Source organism: Rhinolophus sinicus, linkage group LG02 (assembly GCF_036562045.2).
Source record: "Rhinolophus sinicus isolate RSC01 linkage group LG02, ASM3656204v1, whole genome shotgun sequence".
NCBI classification, from domain to species: domain Eukaryota; kingdom Metazoa; phylum Chordata; class Mammalia; order Chiroptera; family Rhinolophidae; genus Rhinolophus; species Rhinolophus sinicus.
This window is the reverse complement of record NC_133752.1, coordinates 198,021,369-198,044,837: the sequence shown is the minus strand read 5'-3', so window position 1 is coordinate 198,044,837 and position 23,469 is coordinate 198,021,369. Positions and strand designations below refer to the sequence as shown.

The following is a 23,469-nucleotide window of genomic DNA, read 5'->3' as shown; positions in this document are numbered from 1 at the left end:
TTCTTAGAGTCATCTTTTATGCGCTGTAGTAAAATTAATCCCTTTCTCCACATACAGATTTCATTTTAGGCTTATTTCTAGGGATTTTACGGGTTTTGTTGATGTCGCAAAAAGGACTCTTGTTTTCAATTACATCTTTTAACTGGCTTTTGCTGGATGTTGAAAAGTAATGACTTTTTGTCTGTTGATTTTGCATCCAGCCACCTTCTGAAACTGTCTTAATTAAAATAATTGTTTAATTGATTTCTCCAGGAGAGCTGTCATATTGACTCCAGATAACATAGGTGTTTTTTTCCTTTCAGCTACTGTCCCTTTCTCTTTTTCTCCCCTGTCTTTGTTTGTGGCCAAGTGGATTTCACCCTCCCGACCCTGTGCAGCCCCTTGCTCGTTTGCTCACCAGCAGGATTAGGGTCTCCTGGGCTCACTCTGCACCTGAGACCTGCGGTGGCACTAGTTGTTGTCAAGGAGGTAGCTCACTTCTGGCAGCTTGTGAACATTTATGTTATTCATTCACTCAATCAGTATTCATTTAGTATCTTCCATTTGCCAGACATTGGTCTAGATGCTGAGTGTGCAACACCGTACTATTAGGTTGGTGCAAAAGTAATTGCGGTTCTTGCAATTATTTTTAACCTTTTAAAGTACAATTACTTGTGCGCCAACCTGACAGCAGTCTTAGCCCGTGCAGGAAAGCAAGGAAGAAACAGATAGAAACCTAATGCTGCCGTTATTATAAATAACATAAGATATGAATAAGAACACTGCTGTTATTCACAGATGCTATGGTTACGTACAAGGAAAATCCAAAAAAAACATTCAAATAAATGATTAAAATTATAAGTGAGTTCGTAAGGTTGCTGGATACTTGGGTAATATACAAAATCAAATGTGTTTCTGTACACCAGCAGTCAATGGGAAATGAAATGAGATATGTTATTTTTAATAGCATAACAAGATCAAATCACCAGAAATAAATACAATAAAAGATGGGCATAAAACTATAAAACCTGATTGAGAGAAACTCAGGAAAACGTAAATAACTGGGGGTTTAACCATGTTCGTGGATGAGAAGGACTCAGTATAGTAAAGATGTCATTTCTCCCTTCACTGTTGCATAGATTCAGTGTAACGCTAACCAAAACCCACAGATTTTTAGGGGAAATTGAAAAGACTGACAAACTGATTCTAAACTTTACATGTAAATACATATAAGATGTATATGTAAAAACATGTACATTTATGTGTGTAAATACATGTTAATGTACATATATTTAAATGTGTACAAAATTATATGTAAATTTTATATGTAAATGAAATTGGCCCGGAAGAGCCAAGGCAAGGTGGGACACATGTCTGCCAGTAGCCAAGGGGTTGCCAGATAGGCCAGTGGAATCTACTAGAGAGCCCAGAAAACAGACTCCGTGTGTTTAAAAGTGTACAAGATCAAGGAATAAGGAATAAAGACATCACAGGCCTGAATTACACTTCATGACGATGACTCTGTACTTGCCTTTTTTTTTTCTGAATATGCTTCATTCTGAATATCCTCTTTTGACGTGTCTTGCAGTTTACTAACCTTCTTATCAGCTGGGCCTAATCTGTTCTTAAACCATCTAAAACCGGCACGTCCTGTTCCCAAGGGTTAGGGTCCTGTGAGGTGGTCGTGAGTGGTTCTCCCAGGCACCTGGACACCCAGAGGTCAGGTCACCTCCGCGCCCAGTTTATCGCTCTGTCCCTGAACAGGTGCTCGGGTCCAGCACACTTTCTAGATGGGCCACTCCATCCCTGTGGGCAAGAGAGAAATGTACACAGACAGAGACGAGGGTTTGCCCTGGTGGGGGCGCCCAGCAGGCCCCGGGCTGGGCAGGATTTGGTTTCGCCTGTTCTATCATATACTGTTTTCCCCCAGAGAAATGTCCAATGTTTTCTTGTTTATTATGTCTACCTTTTAATTCTACATCCTATTACTGAGAGCTATTTCTAATCTGGAAGAAAGTACATCCAGGAAGGAAGAACACAAGCTACTGGCTTTGAAAATCAAGGGGTCAGTTATACGGAAAAGAGAAGCAAAGAGGTAATTTTTGTCCCTGGTTGGGGTTAGGCCAGGAAGCCTTTGTACTGGGAATTGAAACAGGACTGCGTTTCTGAGCGAAAATTACATACCCTCCCCGTTGCTTCTTTATATCTGAGGTCTGACAATTAAGTTCGCTAACACCCTAGAAAAAGTGCTACACACCTCATTGCTGAATATCACTATGGTCACCTTTGAAATACTCCCCTTGGGAAGCTGTGCACCGACACCAGTGCCTAGTCCACCCTTCAAAGCCATTTTGGAACTCTTTTTCTGGAATGGCCATCAGAGCCGTCGTCATATTACCCTTGATGTCCTGAATAGCATCCAAATGTCTTCCTTTCAATATTTCCTTTATCTTCAGGTAAAGAAAGAAGTAATTGGGGGGGGGCAGATCAGGTGAGTAGGGAGGCTGTTCCAATACAGTTATTTGTTTACTGTCTACAAACTCCCTCACAGACAGTGCCGTGTGAGCTGGTGCGTTGTCGTGATGCAAGAGCCATGAATTGTTGGCGAAAAGTTCAGGTCGTGTAACTTTTTCATGCAGCCTTTTCAGCACTTCCAAATAGTAAACTTGGTTAACTGTTCAGTTGGTACAAATTCATAATGAATAATCCCTCTGATGTCAAAAAAGGTTAGCAACATCATTGCAACAAGTTCGTGACCTTAATTGTCAGACTGATAAATGATGCATGAACATATAGCTGAGACGATGGATGGCCAACACATTTTAAAGGAGAATTTTATAATGAGAAGTGGAACTTCCGTTTTGGAACAACACTAGCCTTTGAGCCTGGACATCTGTCAACAGCACCGGGCACATTTGCCAGCATCATTCCTGGATTGAAGAGGGGGGCCTGCGCCCCTGGATCTGTCCCGAGCCTGGGGAGTGCCCTGGAGGGGACGTCAGGCTTTGGCCATCGTGGATCACGTGGCTTGACTGTCCCCTTCTCTTCCCTCTGCCTCTGCCCAACCTGGTGTCATGACGGTTGGTCCCTGTGTGCGTTTTAACTCAGCCTTGCCTCACATCCCTGCAGTTAACACAAAGAATAGAGTGACTTAAATTTTCTCCTTTTTGCTAGTTTACAAGAAAAACTTAAAAATAAAAACTTTCAGGCTGGGTTTCTTTAGTTCAGTGGTTCTCAAATGAGAGTGAGTTCATTACTCCTTTGCCCCCGCAGGAGACATTTGAAATGTCTGGAGATGTTTTGGCTGTCACAACGTGTATGGGGGGAGGGGTTGTGTTACTGGTATCTCCTAGCGGCCAGTGTCCTTCAATGCAGGGGAGAGTCCCGGGCAGCAAAGCGTGATAAGCTCAAGGGCCTCTGGTGTCGGGGTGGGGAAACCCTGCTTCTGGGGATGTGCGAGCGTGGACTGTCATCTTGCGCTGCTGGCTGTGCGTGTCCAACTTGGCTCCAGGGTTTTGAACTTACTGGAAGAGCAAACCCCTTCATGAGGCAGTGGGGCATGGTGGGCATCAGGGGCCCAGGGGCCCACTGTCCCTGAACAGACATGGGTTCTCATTTTGGCACATCATTAACCAGCCAAGTGACTGTGGGCAAGTCACTTAGCCACCTGACCCTCTGAGGCCTGGTCTATAAAACAAGGAAAATGAAACCTGCCCTGTAGGACCCCATGGAGAGTTCGGATGAAGTACGGGGTGCTGAGGCAGGCCAGGCTGGGCCTAGGGCGGGGTGGGGAGATGGGAGCGGACCAGGGACCGTCTGTGCCTGAGGACTGCCAGATGTGGCACCTGCAGGAGTTTGGTGTGGATTTTTTGGGTGTTTCCAAAGTGAACTCCTGCCCCCCCATGTCTCCAGGCTGCAGCAGGTGCCCTAAAAGTGGCCAAGGTTCACCAAACACAAGGTTCATTCCCTTCAGGTCGTGTCTCAGAGGTATTTTTTGAGTGAAATTGATGTAGGACTATTTCTCTGAGTCCCCAAATGATGGAGGGGACTTTTGAATGAGTGCCAGGATCGTGACTTGTGAGACCGAAGAATGGAAACATGGACCCAGGAGAGGCGAAGAGTTTTAAAAAGAGGAGAGTTCATTGAAAGCAAAGGGTCATAGCTCCCGAGCGGGAGGGGTTCCCGAATGGGGGTTCCCCGTGACGGAGGCAAAAGCTCTTGCTTTTATACCTTCCCTTGCTTGTTTGGGGAAGGGAGCTGGTGCCTTTTAATGGAATTCATTTACCAGGTTTGTGCTGTTAGCCCATCCTAAAGGGATTAGCAAAATAACCTATCCTATCTATCAGATCTGCCCTGTTTGTCAGGCCAAAAGGAATTCTATGATTAACTTCAAGGTGCTCTTACATGTTGTGCTGGAGCGAAGGAGTGATTTCAAAACCTGGAGTTTTAGGATACGGCTGTCTTTTGTTTATTCCACCAGGGACCTCCCTGTCTACCTAGCAACGTACTAACTAACCTGTCTGAAAATGATTATGGCTCTCGAGTGCACAGGTGAGCGCCTGACTTGTCTCTCACTGTGACATGAAACGTTTAGACCGAGAACAAGATCACTTGGATGGAGGCTGTAGGGAGAGTGTTTCAGGCTCCCAGATCGGTGAAAACCTGGAACGTCTTGGCTCCCGTCCCATCTCCTCCCGGCTGGAAGAGACCAGGACCCTGAGTGCGCTCTGGTGGACATGCAGCGTGACGCTGAAAGCAGTCTCCAGAACCGTCTCATTTGGCCTGGTCACCACTGCTAGGGGTAGGGGATGGGTGGGGTGGGGGGAGAGCAGGGGAAGGGCTGGCCTTCCCACCCACCCAGCCTGGCAGCGCTAGGTCTGCACCTGCACTTCCAGCCTCCACAACTTGCTGTCCTTGGGACCTGGAGGACACACGGTATAGGAAACATGAGCGTTTCCGGGTACAGACTGAAAGCTGCTCTCGGGCTTATGGGAGAGAAACGCAGCCCCGCGGCCCTGCCCCAAGCACTGGCTCCTGCGGCGCCTCTCTGAATTCAGGGAGGATTTGCAGAGGCCGGGGCGCTTGGACCTCGGCCTCCTTTCTCCGCTGTTAGCCAGCCCCTCACGGTGGTGCCGATGGTGGAGGGGATGTTAGGTCCGGCTCTGCCCTCAGCCGGAGCTGTGGGAAAGCGGTTAATAGTTACAAGTGCCTTGTCACAAAACTCTCACCCCTCCCCTTTGCCACGGGGCCAGGAAGAAGTAACCCCAGATAATGACTGGCTGGCACTTTGGGTGGTGAGCACTGCAGGGATTGGGGATAGCAGCAATTTGTTGCCAATTTCAAGCAAAGAAAGAGCACTTGGGCCTCTTAAGACCAGTCACAAACTCAGTAATTATTCACATCAGCGGAACTAAATTCCTGGCAGTTATTTTTAGGTCATGGTGTATAACCAGTGGGAAGGCAGGCTGGCCCTGGCTGTGGGGTGTGGGCACTTCTGGGGACTCGAGCCGGTTTATCCCTCCTGCCACCGTGACCCCAAATGCCCATTGCTAAAGAGAGAGCTGCTGCGGTGCAAAGGAGGAGTTTCTGGAAACTGTTTCTAGAAACGTTCCCGCTGTGGGGCTGGGGGAGGCGTTTGTTCCCTGTGTCCTTCAGCGCCGTGTCCGGGGCTGTCCTACGCTTCTCCCAGCCCTGCACTGAGCCCCGTCCTGGTGCCTTTCTCTGCACATCTGCCCTTTTGAAGTGCTGGCTGTGGGCTCCGTGATGAAAGCCACACTTACCCTCTCATGCAGGGTCTCTGGTCCGGCTCCCACTCTCAGTGGGTGGACACAGAGTATGGCGAGGCCAAAAAGGAACACCCACGGAGCCATAGATAGGGGAGTCATACCACTATAGTCTCGCTGGCGGCTGGGCCTGAGATACAAGAAGCAGGAGCCACACGATCCGCAATCTGCTGTCCACCGTCTGCTTCTCTGTCAACCAACCTCTCTTGCTAACTGCACTCCACGCTTCCTAGCGTAGCCACAGCAGTTATATTAGTGGCCAGTGGCTCACTGGTTACAGCTGACGGCCAACTAGCCACAGCTGATGGCCATCCAGTCACAGTTGATGGCCATTTACTACCCGAGTGAGCACCTTTCTATGTGAGGCTGAGAGCCTGTAAACTGCTCTCTGGGACTCTGTCCCCACACCCCCCTAACAGTCCCTCTGGGTCCATGCACGTGGGCACATGTGGGGACAGAGCCCCAGAGAGTAGTTTACAGGCTCTCGGCCTCACGTGAAGGGGTACTGGCTCGGGTGGTGATTGGCCGTCGGCTGTGGCCGGTTAGCCAATTGGCCGCTGGTATAACTGCTGCGGCTACGAAGGATTGCCGAGGAGAGCGGAAGAGGAGAGCCGAGAGAGAGGAACAGAGTCGAGAGAGTGGAGGAGAGTCGTCGGTCGGTCGGTTGGAGGAAAGGCGGACGGCAGGTCACGCGTCCGGTGGGCCCAGCCTCCAGTGAGACCGTGGTGGTATGACTCCCCTACCTATGGCTCCGTGGGTGTTCCTTTTCGGCCTCACCATATCCTGCGTTCTTGTGTGGGGAGCGGGAGCAGAGACCCCGCAGGCCGCCCCGCCTGAAAGATGGCGCGGCGAGAAGGCCTCCGTGCACGACAAATGGCGCAGCGAGCAGGGTCTCCCGCATGACAGCACACAGGAGTCACTGGCGCCTCTGTGGATGCTCCTCGTCGCACATGTTGGCTCGGCAGCCATGTCCCCCCGACACAACCTGGTGCTTCAGCGTCCCCAGACATCCCCATGTCCCCACCAGCCACCATGGCCCTTGAGGCCGAGTGGGGAGGGCGTGGGCCTACAGAACAGCTGCACAGTGAGTGTCTCGGAATGAGGGCATCCACAGCTTCCACTGTCATCAAGTGCAGGGACATAATAGGGACAGGTACCAGCCTTCACCACAGGCCTTCGCAGCTGCTCTTCCTGCCGCAGTGCCCACTTCCTACTGCAGCTGGAGGTCAGGGCAGGCATCTCCCCCAACCTCCCATCAGCACCCCAACACCCCTCCCCCACACCCCTGACACCCCTCCCCCACACCCCTCCCCCCTCCCCCACACTCCCCACTCTCACCCTGACACCCCTCCCCCACACTCCCCACTCTCACCCTGACACCCCTCCCCACACTCCCCACTCTCACCCTGACACCCCTCCCCACACTCCCCACTCTCACCCCTGACACCCCTCCCCACACTCCCCACTCTCACCCCACCCCTCCCCACTCCCCACTCTCACCCTGACACCCCTCCCCACACTCCCCACTCTCACCCTGACACCCCTCCCCACACTCCCCACTCTCACCCTGACACCCCTCCCCACACTCCCCACTCTCACCCTGACACCCCTCCCCACTCCCCACTCTCACCCCTGACACCCCTCCCCTAGATCTGGGTCTGGCACACAGAGCTGCACACATTTGCTGAATTAATGATGACAATTTTAATTAGCTCCTTTGAGTTGAGGTTGCTGATTGGATCTTTAAAAGACTTATCACACCAGATCATTTTTCGTTCTAAATGAGTTATAAATGTTGTCAGCTCCAGCATCCTGTGTAGACTTACATCCTTCTCAGGACCCTTGGGGTACTTCAGAGGAACTCCAATTTGTTACATCTAAGTCATCTCCTAACCACTTAATGACAGGATATCTGATATTAGATTAATCTCTTCCATCTGTCCAGACCCGCGCCAGAGGCGCCCCTGAGAGAACTTGGAAGCTCGGAAGTGTGTGTGATTGTGTGAGTATATGTGTCTGTGTGCATGATTGTGTGTACATGCACGTGAGTGTATGAGTGATTGTGTATATGAGTGTGTGTATGTGCACATGAGTGTATGAGTGAGTGTGTGCATGAGTGTGTGTGAGTATATGTGTGGGGACAGAGTCCCAGAGAGCAGTTTCCAGGCTCTCGGCCTCACATGGAAAGGTGCTACCTCGGTTATTAGATGGCCGTCAGCTGTAATCAGATGGCCATCCGCTGTTGCTGGGTGGCCATCAGCTGTTACCGGTTAGCCATTAGCCACTAATGTAACTGCCGTAGCTACGCCAGCAGGCACGGATTGTGGCTGGCAAATGGACTGTGGATTGCGGATCATGTGGCTCCTGCCTCCTGTGTCTCCAGCCCAGCCGCCAGCGAGAATATAGTGGTATGACTCCCCTATCTATGGCTCTGTTGTCGTTCCTTTTTGGCCTCACAGTGTCCTGCGTTCTTGTGCGGGGAGCAGGAGCTGAGTCCCTGCATTGCAAGGTGCATGTGTATGTGTGCGAGTACGTGATGTGTGATAGAAAAATATGGTCAATGTTTAAACTTTAAAGAATTTATTACAGTAAAAGACACATTGCCATTAACACCCCCTCACAATACTCCCCTCTCGCTTTGAACACTTATCCCATCGTTCTTGCCACTCTCTGAAGCAGTTCTGAAAGTCCTCTTTTGTGAGTGTCTTCAGTTGCGCTGTCGTGGCTGCCTCGATGCCCTGAGTCATTTTGACTTCGGGGAAGAGCCAGAAGTCACACGGTGCCAAGTCCAGTGAATAAGGTGGATGAGGACACACCATAATGTTTTTATTTGACAGAAATTGCCGTACCAGAAGTGATGTGTGACATGGAGCGTTGTCATGATGGAGGATGATTTACACTTTAAAACACACCTTCTCTCAACCGTAGCTCACACCTGACTGACTGACTGCACTGAACAAGCTGAAACTTGTCACACATTGTTACTAAGGTTCAATGTGCCACTTCCCATATTGAAGGTCCTGCCTTTCCGTTGGATGGCACTTGGCAGCAGTATTTACCATATGTGTTGATCACAACGGAAAGGCTCCGTGTCACACATCTCTTCTGGTACATGGCAACTTCTGTCAAATAAAAACATTACGGTGTGTCTTCATCCACCTTATTTACTGGATCTGGCATTGGACGACTTCTCACTCTTCCCCAAAGTCAAAGTGACCATGAAATGTAAATGTTTTGCATCGATTCAGGACACTGAGGCAGCCACGACAGCGCAACTAAAGACACTCATGAAAGAGGACTTCCAGAGCTGCTTCAGAAAGTGGCAAGAACGATGGGATAAGTGTGTTTGAAGTGAGGGGGAGTATTTTGAGGGGGATTAATGGCAACGTGTCATTTACTGTAATAAATTTTTTTTTATTTAAACATTCACCGTATTGATCACACCTCGTATGCATGAGTGTATAGGAGTGTGTGTATGTGTGAGTATATGTGTGTGTACGGGAGTGTATGCGAGTGTGTGAGTGAGCATGACTGAGTGTGAGGGGGCGTGCTGTGCAGGAGGGCAGGGCGGGAGGCCCTGGCCATGCGCACAGTAGGTGCTCAGTGGAGGGTTCCTCCTGGGAGCCAGGTGGCCTGCAGGGGTAGAGACCCAACTGCCTTCAAGGGCTGACAAGTAGGGGTGGGTGGATACTGGGCCAGGACGCATTGCAGAGAACATTCCGTGTGGACCATGTTTCACTGTGTGACTTTGAACAGTACCTGAAACATTAAGGTATTGAGATTGGGTCATGAAGGGTGTCATTGTAGTGAAACCCCACCGTGGTTCACAAAAGCAGAACACAGTTCTGTTTCTCCCTCTGTCCGAGGGCAGCTGCTGACCGTTCCAGTTCCAGCCCATTTCCCAGACTGTGGGGCCTGTGCATTCACGATGACACTGCATGAGCTTGGTGCGTGCCGCGTCCAGACCTGGACGGATATGGACCGGGAACTGTGCCCGCCACCTGTCTTGGACACGCAGCCTCTGCTCCTCAGCAATTTGGAGACGCACGGACCCAGGGTGTATTATGAAAGAGATGGTGTCAGCCAGCCAGATGTCATTTTCAGCTTCATTTGAGATGCTGCCTCCTCTCCAGGCCCCCCTGGTAATGAGCCAGAGGGAGCTGCCTCACTGTGCCGTGTAGTCTGCCAGCTCACGGGCCTCATCCCGTTAAAACGGAGTTCTCAGCCTTTCTTGAATCTTTCACTCACCGACCTCAGAATAGGCCTTCAGCCCGTTAATTTGAGGGAGGAAGTGGTGGTGGTGCAAACAGAGTAAATGTGAGCATGGAGGGGGTCTTCCAGTAGAACCACATGTGAGGTGGGAAGGAGTTTTTGTCCCGCTCTGAATACTAGAAACCGATTTCGCCATCTGGATGTAGGGGACAGGTCTGAAAGAAAGAAATGGAAAGACTCAACTACAGAAGAGCGTGTCACAAGGCGTAATAAAGACGAGAGAAGAAAGGTGCTAAAATACACGTTTCCCCATTTGCTGACAGGTGCCTGGCACTGGGAGGGCTCTAATTTTTCTCTCCTGCTTCTTCCACTAGAGTTCCTGGTTAATGATCGAAAACCCTGTGTCTCCCCCTTCCAATGTCATGCTCAGTCAGTCTCTTGAAATGTAGGGTTGGAATTTTCTTAGCAAATATTTAACCAGAAAAACAAAACAAAAAAACAAAAACCCCACTTTTCTGTTCTCACTAACAGTCCTGATGTAAGCTGCAAATTAATAGACGTCTGGGCCAATATTTGATCTTTTCCTTTAAAGAAAATGATTCGCCACCTCTTCACTCAGTTGTAGGGAGGGGCCCCTGGAAGTAGCTAAGATGATCGGTGGATGGTTGTCCCCCACTGATGGTGGGGGGCCAGGCTGGGTGCTGCCCCCCCCGTAGCATGTGGGTGAGGACACTGGACGCTCATTCCAGCATCTCTGATGACCACGTCCCCTGCGGGCAGCACCCCGTGCCTGACCAGAGGGGGTGCAGAGTGAGTGACTGAGGGGCCTTCACAGCATGTGAGGGCAGCTGCCCCCTGGCTCCTGACTTGTGGGGCTAACCCACCAAGGGGTCAGGGGCTTAATATAGTTTTTCAGGGGTGTTTGTATTTCAAAAGTGGTCTCAGTGAAATTATACTGGAAGGAACTTCAGGTCCCCTGAGTGAGGAGACATTGGGGGACATTGGGGGATCAGGAGGGTGGCCTTCTAGTCCCCATCAGACTCTGGACCCTCTGTCTCTTGAGGAAGGCTAAGGCTGCAGCAGCTGCTGCCGTGGGCTGGGCTGGGCTGAGCAGCCATGCAGGAGGGCTGTGTGGATGCCAGGTGCCCCGCCCAGGTCCCCACCACTGCAGCTGGTACACCTGCAGCTCCCTCTCTCTCTCTCTCGCCCCATTCTCCTGGGTTTCTGGGCTGAGGCCCTCGGGGCCCTTCCCTACAGGTACGTCAGAGCTCGGCCGGGCCTGGGAGCCCGGGAACGTTCTGACTTTTGTCTGGCTTCATGCACCTGTGCTCAGTTGTGTTTACTTACCTGGAGGCCAGGGAAACAGTACCTGATGCTATGGGTTCCGGTTGCCTTTGTTGTTACACACTTGCTCTTAAATAGGTACAAATTATTGGTATTAGAAACCCTTGCATCTCCCTCTCCTCATTAAGCCACTGCAGTTAATAATTATTTTCTCTCTAGAAAGCGTTTGTGTAAAGCAGCTGCCAGGTGTCCCTGTGCCATTTCGGGAAGATTGTGACCTGTGTCAAAGGGGCAAAGCCTCTCTGGGCCCTAAGTCCCTTGTCACTGGAACAGCAGACTCTGCTCCGGCCCCCTCACTGGGTTGTGGGAAAAGCAGTGGAGACACTAGATTATGAGTCCTGTGGGGGCTGGACGTCCCGTTGTCCTGGGTTTGCTAATGAGGAAATGAGGCAGGGCCGGTTCAGGGCCTGGTCACCAGTGGTTCCCAGAGACGGTCAGAATTTCAGAGGCGCTGCTGGCAAGTGTGGGGGTGGGGGCCAAACCAGGGTCCAGCATGTCATGTCGGAGAAATAGAAACTTCCAGAATTAGGCAAAGCCCAGGGACCGTTCTTAAGCCTGTGCGTGCAGGTGACACATGCAGAGCTCCAGTTCAGGAGAGGCGTGGAGAGGGAGAGATGGCACATGTGTGCGCTCACCTACACGTTATCTGCCCCCCTCCCCCCCCGTAGGGCAAGGGTCACCTGCTGATTTGACCAGGTGGCTGGGGAAGGAGTGCACTGTGGTGTCCGCCCAGCGGGGTGGTGGTGGGTGGCACTGTCTGAGCTGGAGCCTGGAATGTTCCAGACTGGCACCTCCCGTCACTCCCAGATCTGTGGGCTGGCAGTGCGCTGCTTGTGAGTGGCCTCACCGAACCCCGGGCAAGTCCCCGGGCTCCACGGCCAGCAGGCTGGGCTGGGGTGGTGTGTTTGTTAGAAATCTCGTCTTTGGTGCAGCTCTCAGGCTGCCAGCTGCTCCTTGACTCGGCCACGGGAGTGTCCCCCGGGCTTGAGAAGAAGGCAGGGCACTCACTAGCTCTTTTAAATCCCATTTGGCGTTAAATCTTTGCCTCAGGGAACTTTGCCCATTTTCCCAGAACGGGGCAGAAGGGCAGCCTGCCTGGCTCTGGCAGGGAAGCGGGAGGCTGGGCGGGCTCCCTGTCGTCAGAGGGAAGCCCCCGACGTGGCTGCCAGGAGGCGTGGAGGCCCCGGGCCCTGGGCAGGCCCGTCTGGTCTGGTCTCCAGCAGCCTGTGTCAGCCCGGTGCTACAACTACGTAGAGAGGTTAGACTCCTGGATTGTCAGTCAGTGCTTGAAATAACATGAGAACCAGCGAGAGCAGAAGGTTCCGGGAGAAACTCTCAGGTAACCCCACTGAAGCCAGAGGCGGGGTGCTTTCAGTGTGGACACGTGACCCCGCCCGGGTGCCAGGTTTCTTTCACATTATGTAGTTTACAGTATGATCGTGGCAGGAGCATTAGTGCCACCTAAGCAGCAACTCGGGGTTTTCACGGGGAGCCACGGCGAGAAGACGGCTCTGCTCTCACAGCCCTGGTTGACCTCTGACCTCGGGCACCACTTGGTTTTAAGGACATTGTCCTAAAAATGCCTTTTACAATAGTGCCCCCCGCCCTTTGGATGATCTCATGCAAAATAAAGCAAATTTTTATTTGAGTCAATTCTTAACTCTGTTTTCCTTTTTTAAAATTGAGGTGAAATTCACAAAATATAAAATGAGCCGTTTCGAAGTGAGCGAGCGAGTCAGTGGCATTTAGCACACACACAGTGTTGTGTGACCACCACCTCTGTCTGGTTCCAGAACATTTCCATCCCCGCCAAGAAGCCCCACGCCCACTAATAGTCCCCACTCCCCATTCCCTCCCCCACCAATTTGGTTTCTGTCTCGATGGATTTGCCTGTTCTGGACATTTCATATAAATGGAGCCATACGGTGCGTGGCCTTTTGTGTCTGGCTTCTTTCACTTAGCACAGTGGTTTTGAGGTTCGTCCATATAGTAGCACGAATCAGTGCTTCATTTCTTTTTATGGCTGCATCACATTCCATTGCATGGAATTACAAAATTACAGTTACAAAATGTAAACATTTTGTTTGTCCATTTACCAGTTGATAGACATTTAGGTTTCCACTTTCTGGCTATTGTGAACAATGCTGCTATGAGCTTTTGTGTACACGTTTTTGTGTGGATGTATGTTTTCAACTGTTTTGAATTCCACCCAAGAGTGGAAATCCGGGTCACATGTTAATCCTGTGTTTAACTTTTTGAGGAATCCTTAACTCTTAAGTGAAAGTTCTTCATCTTGACAAGAATACACTTTGTTTGGGTCGGCCCACAGCTGCTGTAGCTGGGGGCCAGGCTGGACACTTGCAGCTGTGAGCAAACCTTCCTGTGGGGTCGTGGGCCTGTTATATTTCAGCCTTCTGGAAGGTTCCATCCAGTACAGACATGAGGAGCTAGGTCAGGATTGGAGAGGGGTTTCAAGCTCCAGAGCCTGGCTGTCCCCTCTGAGTGAGGCGTGGGCACAACATGGCACAGCTGGAGGAGGGGACCAGCGTAAGGGTCGTTTAGGTGAAGGAAGATGGGCCAAGGACCTCAGATGTGAAGTGGAAGGTGCATCCTGTAGCCGGGGACTAGGCTTGGGGGCCTGCGGGAGTGTGGGTGTCACCCAAAATAGGAGATGAGCATGAATGGGGTGTGGGGGAGGCATTGGGGCCGGGGGAGCAGGCACCTGGGGGTGGGCTTGAGGCTGGCTGACTGATACCTGTAGGGAGGGGGTGTGAAGACCTCGCCTCCAGCAGGGAAGGCAGTGGTGGAAATGACAGGGGGCAGGATTTGGGTTCCAAACAAGGGGAAGCCCAAGATGGGCTGCTTTGGGAGGTCAGGACGGACCCTCTGTCCCCGTTATCAGGCTGAGATCACAGCACACGTGGGGGCAGGAAGGGGCTGCTGGCTCTGCCCTCTTCATCCCCGGTGCCAGGCAGCGCTGCGTCAGCCCTTTAGTGCCTGGCACGTTGACTGCCAGGTAAACACGCTGCGTGCCGAGAGCAAGTGTGAGTGTCTGGGTGTTGCACAAACATCCAGAGCCTTCTCGGTGGTGGCGGTGGTGGGGGGACTGCAGCGTCTGCTGGCCGGAGGGCCCGCGCGCCTGACACCAGCATTTGCCCCCGTTGTCACCCTGTTGCTGTGAAGTGAGCCCGGCATATCCTGAGATGTGGGTTGTAAGTTCAGCTTTTGTTGTCCATACAAGAGAGAAACCAGACGCCCTCCAGGTAGTAGATCAAAACATTGCACCTGTTGTCTGCCCTCAATCTGTCCTCAAACAAACAACAAACCCACTTCAAAATCCACTTCAAAGTCCCCCGGCTCTGGGCCCTTCCCTGTGAGGCCTGGGGTCACCCTCCCGGGGTGGGGGCAGGAGGACGGACAGGAGCTCAGCCTTTGTCTCCAACTGGCCGGCCCTGTGGATGCAGCCTCAGCCGGCCTGACATCATGGGCTGTGCCAACCGGGGCTGGCAGGGCATCTGCGATAGGAGCCAGAGGGACCTCCCAAGACCACGAGGCACACTGGATGGGGTGACACTCACGGCTAGTGCTCATGTTCCCCCCAACCCTGGCTGCATCTCCAGCTGCCGGTGGCCCAGACTCCCTGGGGTCCTCAAGGCCCCGGATGTTCAGAAACCGGCCTCTGCTCCTCCGTGTCCTCAGTGGACCCTCTCAGACTGGGACACGGTCCTCTGAGCCTCTGTCCATGATCAGTGGGCGTCAGCCCAGCCGGTCTGGGGACCAGCAGTGGTGCCCCTCATGGGCTATGATGAGAACTGAAGGACAGTAACAGGAAAGACGTTAGCGTGGAGTCGCCAAGGGCAGTGATGGAGCCTTGTCCATGAGCAGGCCCCATCCACGCCGTGAAGACATTTCTCCTGCGTCCACCCCGCCAAGAGCCCAGGAGGCCACGCAGCATTGAAGGACACCCACCCGCCTCTACGGCCTTGTCTCCCCACAACCCCCATATTCCCATCTGTCCTGGGTGGAATAGTATCTCCCCAGTTCATGTCCATCCTGGAACCTGAGAATATGGTGACATTTGGAGACAGGACCTGTGCAGATGTGATCAAGGTAAGCTTTGAGATGAGGTCACCTGGATTCGGGGGGACCCAATCCAACGGCTGCTGCCCTTTTACAAGAGGGGAATTTGGATACAGACACCCACGGGAGAAGGCCACGTGACAACGAGGCTGAGATTGGAGTTTTGCATCTACAAGCCAAGGAACATCAAAGGACGGTCAGCAGCCACAGGACCTGGGAGAGAGCCATGGAGATTCTCCCTCAGAGCCCCCAGGGGCATCCAGCCCTGCTGACACCTTGATCTTGAACTGCTGGCCTCCAGGCTGAGAGGATAAATGTTTAAGCCGCCCAAGTCTGTAGTGCTTTGTCACAGCAGCTCCAGGACACTGACACCCTCCTGTTGCTTTGTCACAGCAGCTCCAGGACACTGACACCCTCTTGTTGACCACTGACTTGCCAGGCCTTGCTGCTTTTTTGCATTTGTGCCTGGAAGACATTTCTTCTCCACAGGTGTGACAAACTCCAGCCTTCCTCAGAGACCACCTCCCCACTGCCTCCTCAGGTCATCCTGGCACCACATCTTGAAAATGCATCTCTGTCCCCTGTCCCCTGCGTGACAGCTTCCCCCAGTGTCCCAGGGATAGGTCCTCCTCGAGGTACAGGCTCCACCGTGAGGTGACTCACATATCCAGCCCAGCCAACTTAAGTACTAAGCAAATTCATTGTCTCTTAGGACCTGGAGTGTCCAGGATGGTCCATGGTCTCAAAAGGGACTAATGGTAAGGTTGATATAAAGGTGCATATTTTGTTTTCCAGTGCATTTGACGGGAGTTAATATTTAATGCTGTTTGCTGGTCACGTCGTCTTGTCCCTGACTAAAGATGTCTGTTCCTGGAATGTGACTTTTTCTTCCTGGGCATTTCTGTGTACTGTGCCCTTCTGAACTGCCTGCGGGAGGGTCCGAGCACTGGAGCCCCCACCCTACCCGGGTGGGCAGGACAGCCCAGAGTATCCAAGACGGTCTGAGCTTTGAGCCAAAAATCAGCATGACCTTCGCATCTTGGGTCAGAACAAATCCATACGTGATTTAAGAATGAACGGGTGTTTCATAACAACTGCCACCAGGAAACAGACAAGCAGTGTCCTATATCCAGTATCATAATGGGCCTTTGCACAGAAAGAGAGAGAGAGGGAGGGAGGGAAGGAGGGAGGGAAGGAGGGAGGGAGAAAGAAAGAAAGAAGACCCACGAAAAAAATAGGAAAATGGAGTCTCTGATGCCATTTGTGCAAATGTCAACATTGAGGTTAGAGATGCCACTGGAAACCTTCATTCTTCCTGGGTCCCTCACCCCCCAACCTGGCCCCCATCCTCCTTCCCTCTCTCCCACAAATGTTTATGCAGCAGCTCTGAGTGCCAGGAACTATTCTGGCTGAGACGGGCCCAGCAGGAACAAGACCTACAGGTTCTCAGTCCTCATGGACTCACGGGGGTGGCGGTTGGGGGGGGGCAGATATGAACAAATAAGAATCAAATCAGTCTGTGGCTGCTGCTGTGCAGGAATTAAGGTGGGGGTGTGGCAGAACATGGCGGGGGGTGGGGACACACAGAAGGCCCCTCTGGTGCGGGACATTCCGCTGAGGCCTGGATGGCCAAGGGAGCAGCCACAAGCAACGTGGTGCTTCAGGCAGAAGACATGGTGTGCAAAGACCCTGGGGCAGGAATCAAGAGCCGGAGTGACGTGGGCGTGTCACTGTGATGAGGGGAGGGTGACAGGGACAGACCATGTAGGACCAAAAGATAGGGTAAGCAGTATGGGTCTTATTCTGGGGGCTACTGGGGGCCATGAGGGAGTGGCATGATGAGATTGACTTTTTAGGACAACTGCTGGGGCTGCAGCGTGAGGACCATGATGGAGGGAAACTGAGGCAGTTGCAGGTCCAGCCCACGTTCCAGGGGAAGGGAATAAATGCTCCCTCTTGTGTGTGGGGCGGGAGTGGCCCTCTTGTGGGGAAAGAAGGGCCATCTTTGAGGCTCTCTGTAACATGTGCTTTGCCGTTTCCTTTTGCCTTCATTTATTTTTCCTCATTAGTTGTTAGGAACCGCCACAGGCCCTTTGCATGTGAACTGCAGACAGCCTGGGATGTTGACTTTGTGCTGTATTCAGAACAGCCCTTACCTTGCAGGCCTCTGGGTCTGATGCCGGCCTTCGAGTGCCCTCCCCATACAAATACTGTTTTCGTTGTCTAAGTTCAGCCCTGCCAGCTCATCGTGAGGAGTAGATGTGCTCGGTGCCTGGCTCAGAAGCCATGCGTGTTACTGGGGTGGGAGCCGGGCCTCCCTCCCTCCAGCTTCTGTTCCTGGGCATGAAGCTTCCCTGTGTCTCAGTTTTTGTCCTTTGTCCAGTGGATGTTGCCAGTTTTCTCAGAATCCCTCAGAACTTCAGGTTTGCTGTGGCAGTTGCACAAGCACCTGACGTGTTATGTCTCCGAAGTTGTTCTGTCTCTCCTCTGTTTGGACAGGTTATGTGCTCTGAGAGGGGTGGGGAGGGGGGCTTTACAGGCCAAGGGCTTACAGGCTTGCCCAGGTGGCTCCGTGCCCATGGAAACTGGGGGCGCAGATGGGGCCACATTGTGGGGAGAGGAGGGAGGGACGGATCAGAGCTGTGGGGATGTAGAATCTGAGCAGACTCAGGAGGATGCGACTTCGTCAGGTTTTCTCAGGTCCCTTGGCACATTTGAGGCAGGGCTGGGAGATGGGTGAAGGTCTCCTGGGCCGGGGGGGTCGCACCTGTCGGGGTGCCAGGAAGGAAAACCCTTGGGGCTAGCCCTTGGATAGCTCCTCTGATTCTGGGCTCAGAACTGATGGTGTGCTCAGCTCTGTAACCAGAATATTCTGCCTTTTCCCATCTCAGAATCCTAAGTGCCTCGTTTCATGACTTGTTTGTGTTGGCTGAGGTGTAGCGTCACCTTTGTGTGTCTTTGTAAAGCAGCATGTGCTGTGTCTCCTGTCCTGGGCATGTAGAGATGAGTAGGACGCAGCTAAGGGGAGAGAAGCCTTCAGTACAGCATAAGCCAAGGCCACACCTGGGCGGGACCGTCCTGGGCCATCGTGTACACCTGCGGGCCCCTGGGGGCCAGGGACATGGGCGGGATTGGGGTGGGTCTCCTGGTGGCTGGAACAGGTGCAGGGGTGGTAAAGTTGGGCTCTGTGTCCTCGCAGGTCTGGAGCAAGCCTGTGAGGTGGGGGTCACGGGGGCCGGACCATGGTGGTCATGGGATGTCCTACTGAGCGGTTCGGGGTCCCCTGGGGCGTCTGAGCAAGATGTGTGTGAGGGGAGCTGTGCTTTCGGAAGCCAGGTGTAGAGGGAGAGGACTCGGGGCCGGGGAGTGGGGGGCCAAGGTGGTGATCATGGGTGGGGCTGGGGCCCCTGTGGGCGGCCTCCCAGTGACCCCCCCATGTCTTGCAGATGGTGTCCACAGCGTCGTGGCGCTCTGTACCCTGCGGGTGACCATCATCACGGACGACATGCTGACCAACAGCATCACTGTCCGTCTGGAGAACATGTCGCAGGAGAAATTCCTGTCCCCGCTGCTGTCCCTCTTCGTGGAAGGGGTGGCCACGGTGCTGTCCACCACCAAGGACGACGTCTTTGTCTTCAACATCCAGAACGACACGGACGTCAGCTCCAACATCCTGAATGTGACCTTCTCTGCCCTGCTCCCTGGCGGCGTCCGAGACAAGTTCTTCCCCTCAGAGGACCTGCAGGAGCAGATCTACCTGAACCGGACGCTGCTGACGGCCGTGTCCACGCAGCGCGTGCTGCCCTTCGATGACAACATCTGCCTGCGGGAGCCCTGCGAGAACTACATGAAGTGCGTGTCCGTGCTCAAGTTCGACAGCTCGGCCCCCTTCATCAGCTCCACGACCGTGCTCTTCCGGCCCATCCACCCCATCAACGGCCTGCGCTGCCGCTGCCCGCCCGGCTTCACGGGCGACTATTGCGAGACCGAGATCGACCTGTGCTACTCCAGCCCCTGCGGCGCCAACGGCCGCTGCCGCAGCCGCGAGGGCGGCTACACCTGCGAGTGTCTGCAGGACTTCACCGGTAGGTGTGCGTCCCCCATGGGCCCCGGGTGGGCACAGGCTTGGCGGAGAGACCTCTGCGTGGCACGAGATTCCCAGCTTACATATAGGGAGGCTTCCGGGGCCTTCATCTGTCCACTTCCCTCCTGGGGAAATGGTCCAAGGGTAGATGCTGGGCCTGGGTGTCTGCCCCATGAAACTTGAAATGATTTGAGAAGTGGCATGTCCTCAGCCAGCAGCCGGCGGGAAGAGTGTTTCCTGAGAACAGCTCCAAGGTCCCTGTTGACCCCGAGGGACTTAAGTCACCATCCTTATGAGAACGGTAGGAGGGAGATTATAGTGTGAGATGCACCTAAAAAATACCTACGTGCATGAATCGACATGCTCTCCTGTTAAGTGGCTTTACATTTAAAGCACTTCATTCCAGATTTCAAGTTTAATGGGTTATCGTAAACAGTGTACCTGGGACAGAAATCATGAGCTGTTAATCATTTGGGTCTCGAAAGACGTTCATGCTTTCACGCCTCATTGTCACTGTAGAAATGACTCATCTTCTCCACCGTGAACGTGAACTTACCTTGCTCGAGACATCCTGACTAATCGCAAAGGGCATTGCTCCAAACACAGCCCACGGTTGTTTTTAAAAAGGGAAAGCTTGCCAAAAGCAGTACAGAAATGCACGTTCTAGCTTTGGTCTTCCATTGCCTGGCACCTAAAATGATGGCCCACTTGTAAAACAAGTTTACCGTGGCCCGACTGTGAACGCGCTGTCTTTTGGAGAGCTGTCTGGGGATCAGGCCGGACTGGATTCCCACTGGAGGTAGCTTTGAGATTCTTCCATCGACTGTATGCTCGTCAACGTGTTTAGTATAAACAGCTGAGAAATCGTTATCTGCGAGTGTGGGACATGGCACACGTTTACCGAGCTTAGGATGGGGGTTTACAGCATTAGCAGGTATTTTTCAAGCAGGAAGAGAGAGTAAAGCTGGGGTGGGGCACAGAGAGGGGAAGGCAGCTGTGCGCGACGCTTTGCATCAGATGAGGAGGAGAAGCCGCCGGAGAGAGGGTGTTTGGCAGCCTCAGGAGACGGGGGTGCGCCCCGGCTTGCTGTGTCTGAACCCCAGCCTGTTTATAATCCGGTGGTGTAGCCACACAGCAAGGAAGGCACTTGACTGCGTCTCGTGCCCTCCCCTCCTCTGCCTACTTGTGGCCACCTTTCCGTCTGTCCTTCCTGTCTGGGTCTGCGTGTTAATCCTGGAGTCCTGGCTACACTGGGGCTTGGTGGTGAGCGGAGAAGGAAGGCAAAGAAGACCCCCCAGGCCCCTTGTCCCTGCCTGAGTTGTGAGGGTGGGGGCTCGGTTGTGCCCGGGAGACCTGGCTTCCCCCCTTAGTTTTAGTGGAGCCGTGCTCCACGGAGGTCACGACTCAGGTAATGGTACGCCCTTCCTTTCCTTCCGCTTCATGGCATGGAGCTGGCCTCTTGGCCACCTCTTCTGAAGTGCCAGGGCCCCCGGGAGGGCCTGCTGCACTCCAGCAGCCACTCACTGTACCACTATTCACTTGCTGCACAAGTATTGAGTTCCTGCTATATGCCCAGCCAGTGCACACTTCAGACCTGCCCCGGCCCAATCAGTGGGCCTCCCAGGGTTACCCAGGGTCCCTTTCACTGGTCGAGATATAGCAACATGGACCTGGTAGGGGAGACCCCGCCAGCACCCCCCACACTCTGGCAGAAGCCTGGGCTGGGGTCTAATGTGGCCGAGGAGACCAGCTTAACCTCATGGGCCCCAGCAGCAGGCTTGGGTTCCAGAGGTCAGGACGTTGTAAGCTGGGGGGTTGACCTGTTGAGAACTTCCAAAGTTCTCAGATTTCGTTTTCATCATGAGAGTCATTTCTAGAAAAATAATGACCGAGGAATAACCCAGTGTGTCATCGCCAGAAGACCCACCGAAATGTCATGATTGTCATGGGGCTAATTTGAATGTCTTTGGTGCTGAAATTATCATATGTATTTCCCTCGGAGACAGACTGATTCAAATCAGACTGATTATTTTTACTTGGTCCCCCTTCCTCTCTTTCTGCCCTTTTCCCTTTGAAGCCCTCGCTCTCTTGCGTGGAGGTAATTGAGCTCATTTACTCTTGGTGACAGCGTTGCTGTCGTCGCAAGGGTTTTATTACTTGCTCCCTGGTAAGCCGAGCTCGGGCCTGGCGGTTGGGAATTTGGAAGCTGCCCAAGGCGCTGGAGGGCCCTGGCTTCCGGTGCTGCCGGACAGGACACGAGCTGGGCAACGGAAGGTGTCAGTTCATTGCAGAAAAAGCTCAAGGGAATTGATGCTGGAAAAATACTCCTGACAGCTCCCTTGTGTGTTTGAAATCCACTGAGGCCCAAGTACCGAGGCCCTAAAGGGACCAGGATTCCCGTCATGGCCAGGGGAAGGCCCTCGCTCTCTCACCGTGTGACTGTGCAAATCAGGCTGTGTGGGCCCCGGCTGGGGTCTGCGACTGACGCTACTCTGCAAGGAACAGGGACAGGGAGACTGAAGGCACCACGTCGTGGGCATGTGCGGGACGCTGTCCGATCTCTAGCTTGGCGTGTGTGACAAACACGCCCTTTTCATCATTCTCGGCCCTCAGTCGTTCAGTTTATAAACAACGTGGCTTTGGTTTCTGTTAAATTCCCCAAATGTGGCCCCATTCTTCCATCTCCTCGCTTCCATGCCTGCCGTCCCTTGTCATTGCCTGCCTCAGAATCCACCTCAGTGCTGTCCCCAGCTCTGGGAAGTTTCTGGAAGGTTTCCCGACTTTCTTGGTACCGTCCGTCAGTCTCCCTCAAGGCTTCCTGGGTGCCGTGTTTGGGTGCCGGCTGCTGCCGTGGGTGTGTTTCACTTATTTCTATGTCCCTCAGAACAGCAGCGACTTCAGCATGCTGGGCACTGTTCTAGATGGTTCCCCATGTGTTACCTCATTGATCCTCGCAGCAGCTCGATGGCCCCATTTTATACATGAAGAGACAGGTAGGGAACATTAGAGTGTCTAGGTCAGCGGTTCTTGTGGGAGTGATTCTGCTCCCGTGACATCTGGCAATATCCAAGGACATTTTTGGTTGTCACAGCTGGGGGGCTACCGGGTGGACACCAGGGGAGCTGTCAGCATTCTGCAGTGCCCAGGATGGCCCACACAGGTGGTTGTGCCCCCTGTCTTGGACGGGGGCCAGAGGAAGGGGTGCTGTGAGGGCCGAGGCAGGATTTGAACCCAATGCTCTCGTTTCTGAGCTCAGGCTCAGTTCACCTGTTCACCTGCTTACCTGCTCCTTTCATGGATTACGCAGCGTCTTTTACGGAGTGCCTTCTGTGTGGGGGCACTAAGGCTTAAAGTACAGTGAGATGGGCCATGAAGAGCGGTGTCGCTGACCAGGCCAGTGGCCCCGGGAGAGCGTTTCACTTCATGGTATGTTGTTAGCCGAGGCTCCGGCAGGAAGCTCTTCCTTCCTGGGAGACACTGGACCCAGGCTGATCCAGGGCGAGCCTGCGGACGTGAGTCCGAACCTGGCCCTGCTGCCTCTTGGTTAAACCTCACCGTCGCGCACGCCTTCCTAACGCGGTAATGCTTGCTCATGGCGACTGAGCACGCCAGGCCCTTTCTCTGAGTCTGTGACAGACCGTGAGGAGTGGAATGTGAGGGCAGAACCATCACGTTGTCTCACCTTGGCTGGGCGTCCTGCCCTGGGCTGCCCAGAGTGTCCTGTTAGAATGCCCACTGGGGCCCAGCAATGCTGTACTTGAATCTCCTCGGTCCCCTGTGAAGTCTAGTGGGAGGCCTGGGCCCGCAGCGCCTCAGGGACCCGGCCTCGCCCCGTCCGGTCTGACTGCCCCTTGTTCAGCTTCCAGAAACATGCCTGGCTTCTGTCAGTGCGCGGCAAAGCCCCTGAATGTGCTCTCCCCAGGGCTCCCCGCGGCCCCCTTCCCATGGCGGACATCGGAGGCCGGAATCCACGTTAGCTGGGTGCTG

At 53.3% G+C, this 23,469-nt stretch overlaps 1 protein-coding gene across 2 annotated transcripts in view; it reads left to right on the top strand.

Annotated features, from left to right (window-relative positions):
• CELSR1 (cadherin EGF LAG seven-pass G-type receptor 1) overlaps nucleotides 1–23,469 on the top strand; it is a 133,018-nt gene that overhangs the window by 32,232 nt on the left and 77,317 nt on the right. For both annotated transcript variants that reach the window (XM_074326582.1, XM_074326581.1), the window contains exon 2: nucleotides 18,845–19,483. In XM_074326582.1, the coding sequence (XP_074182683.1) occupies nucleotides 18,845–19,483 (639 nt within the window). The remainder of the gene's footprint in view (nucleotides 1–18,844; nucleotides 19,484–23,469) is intronic.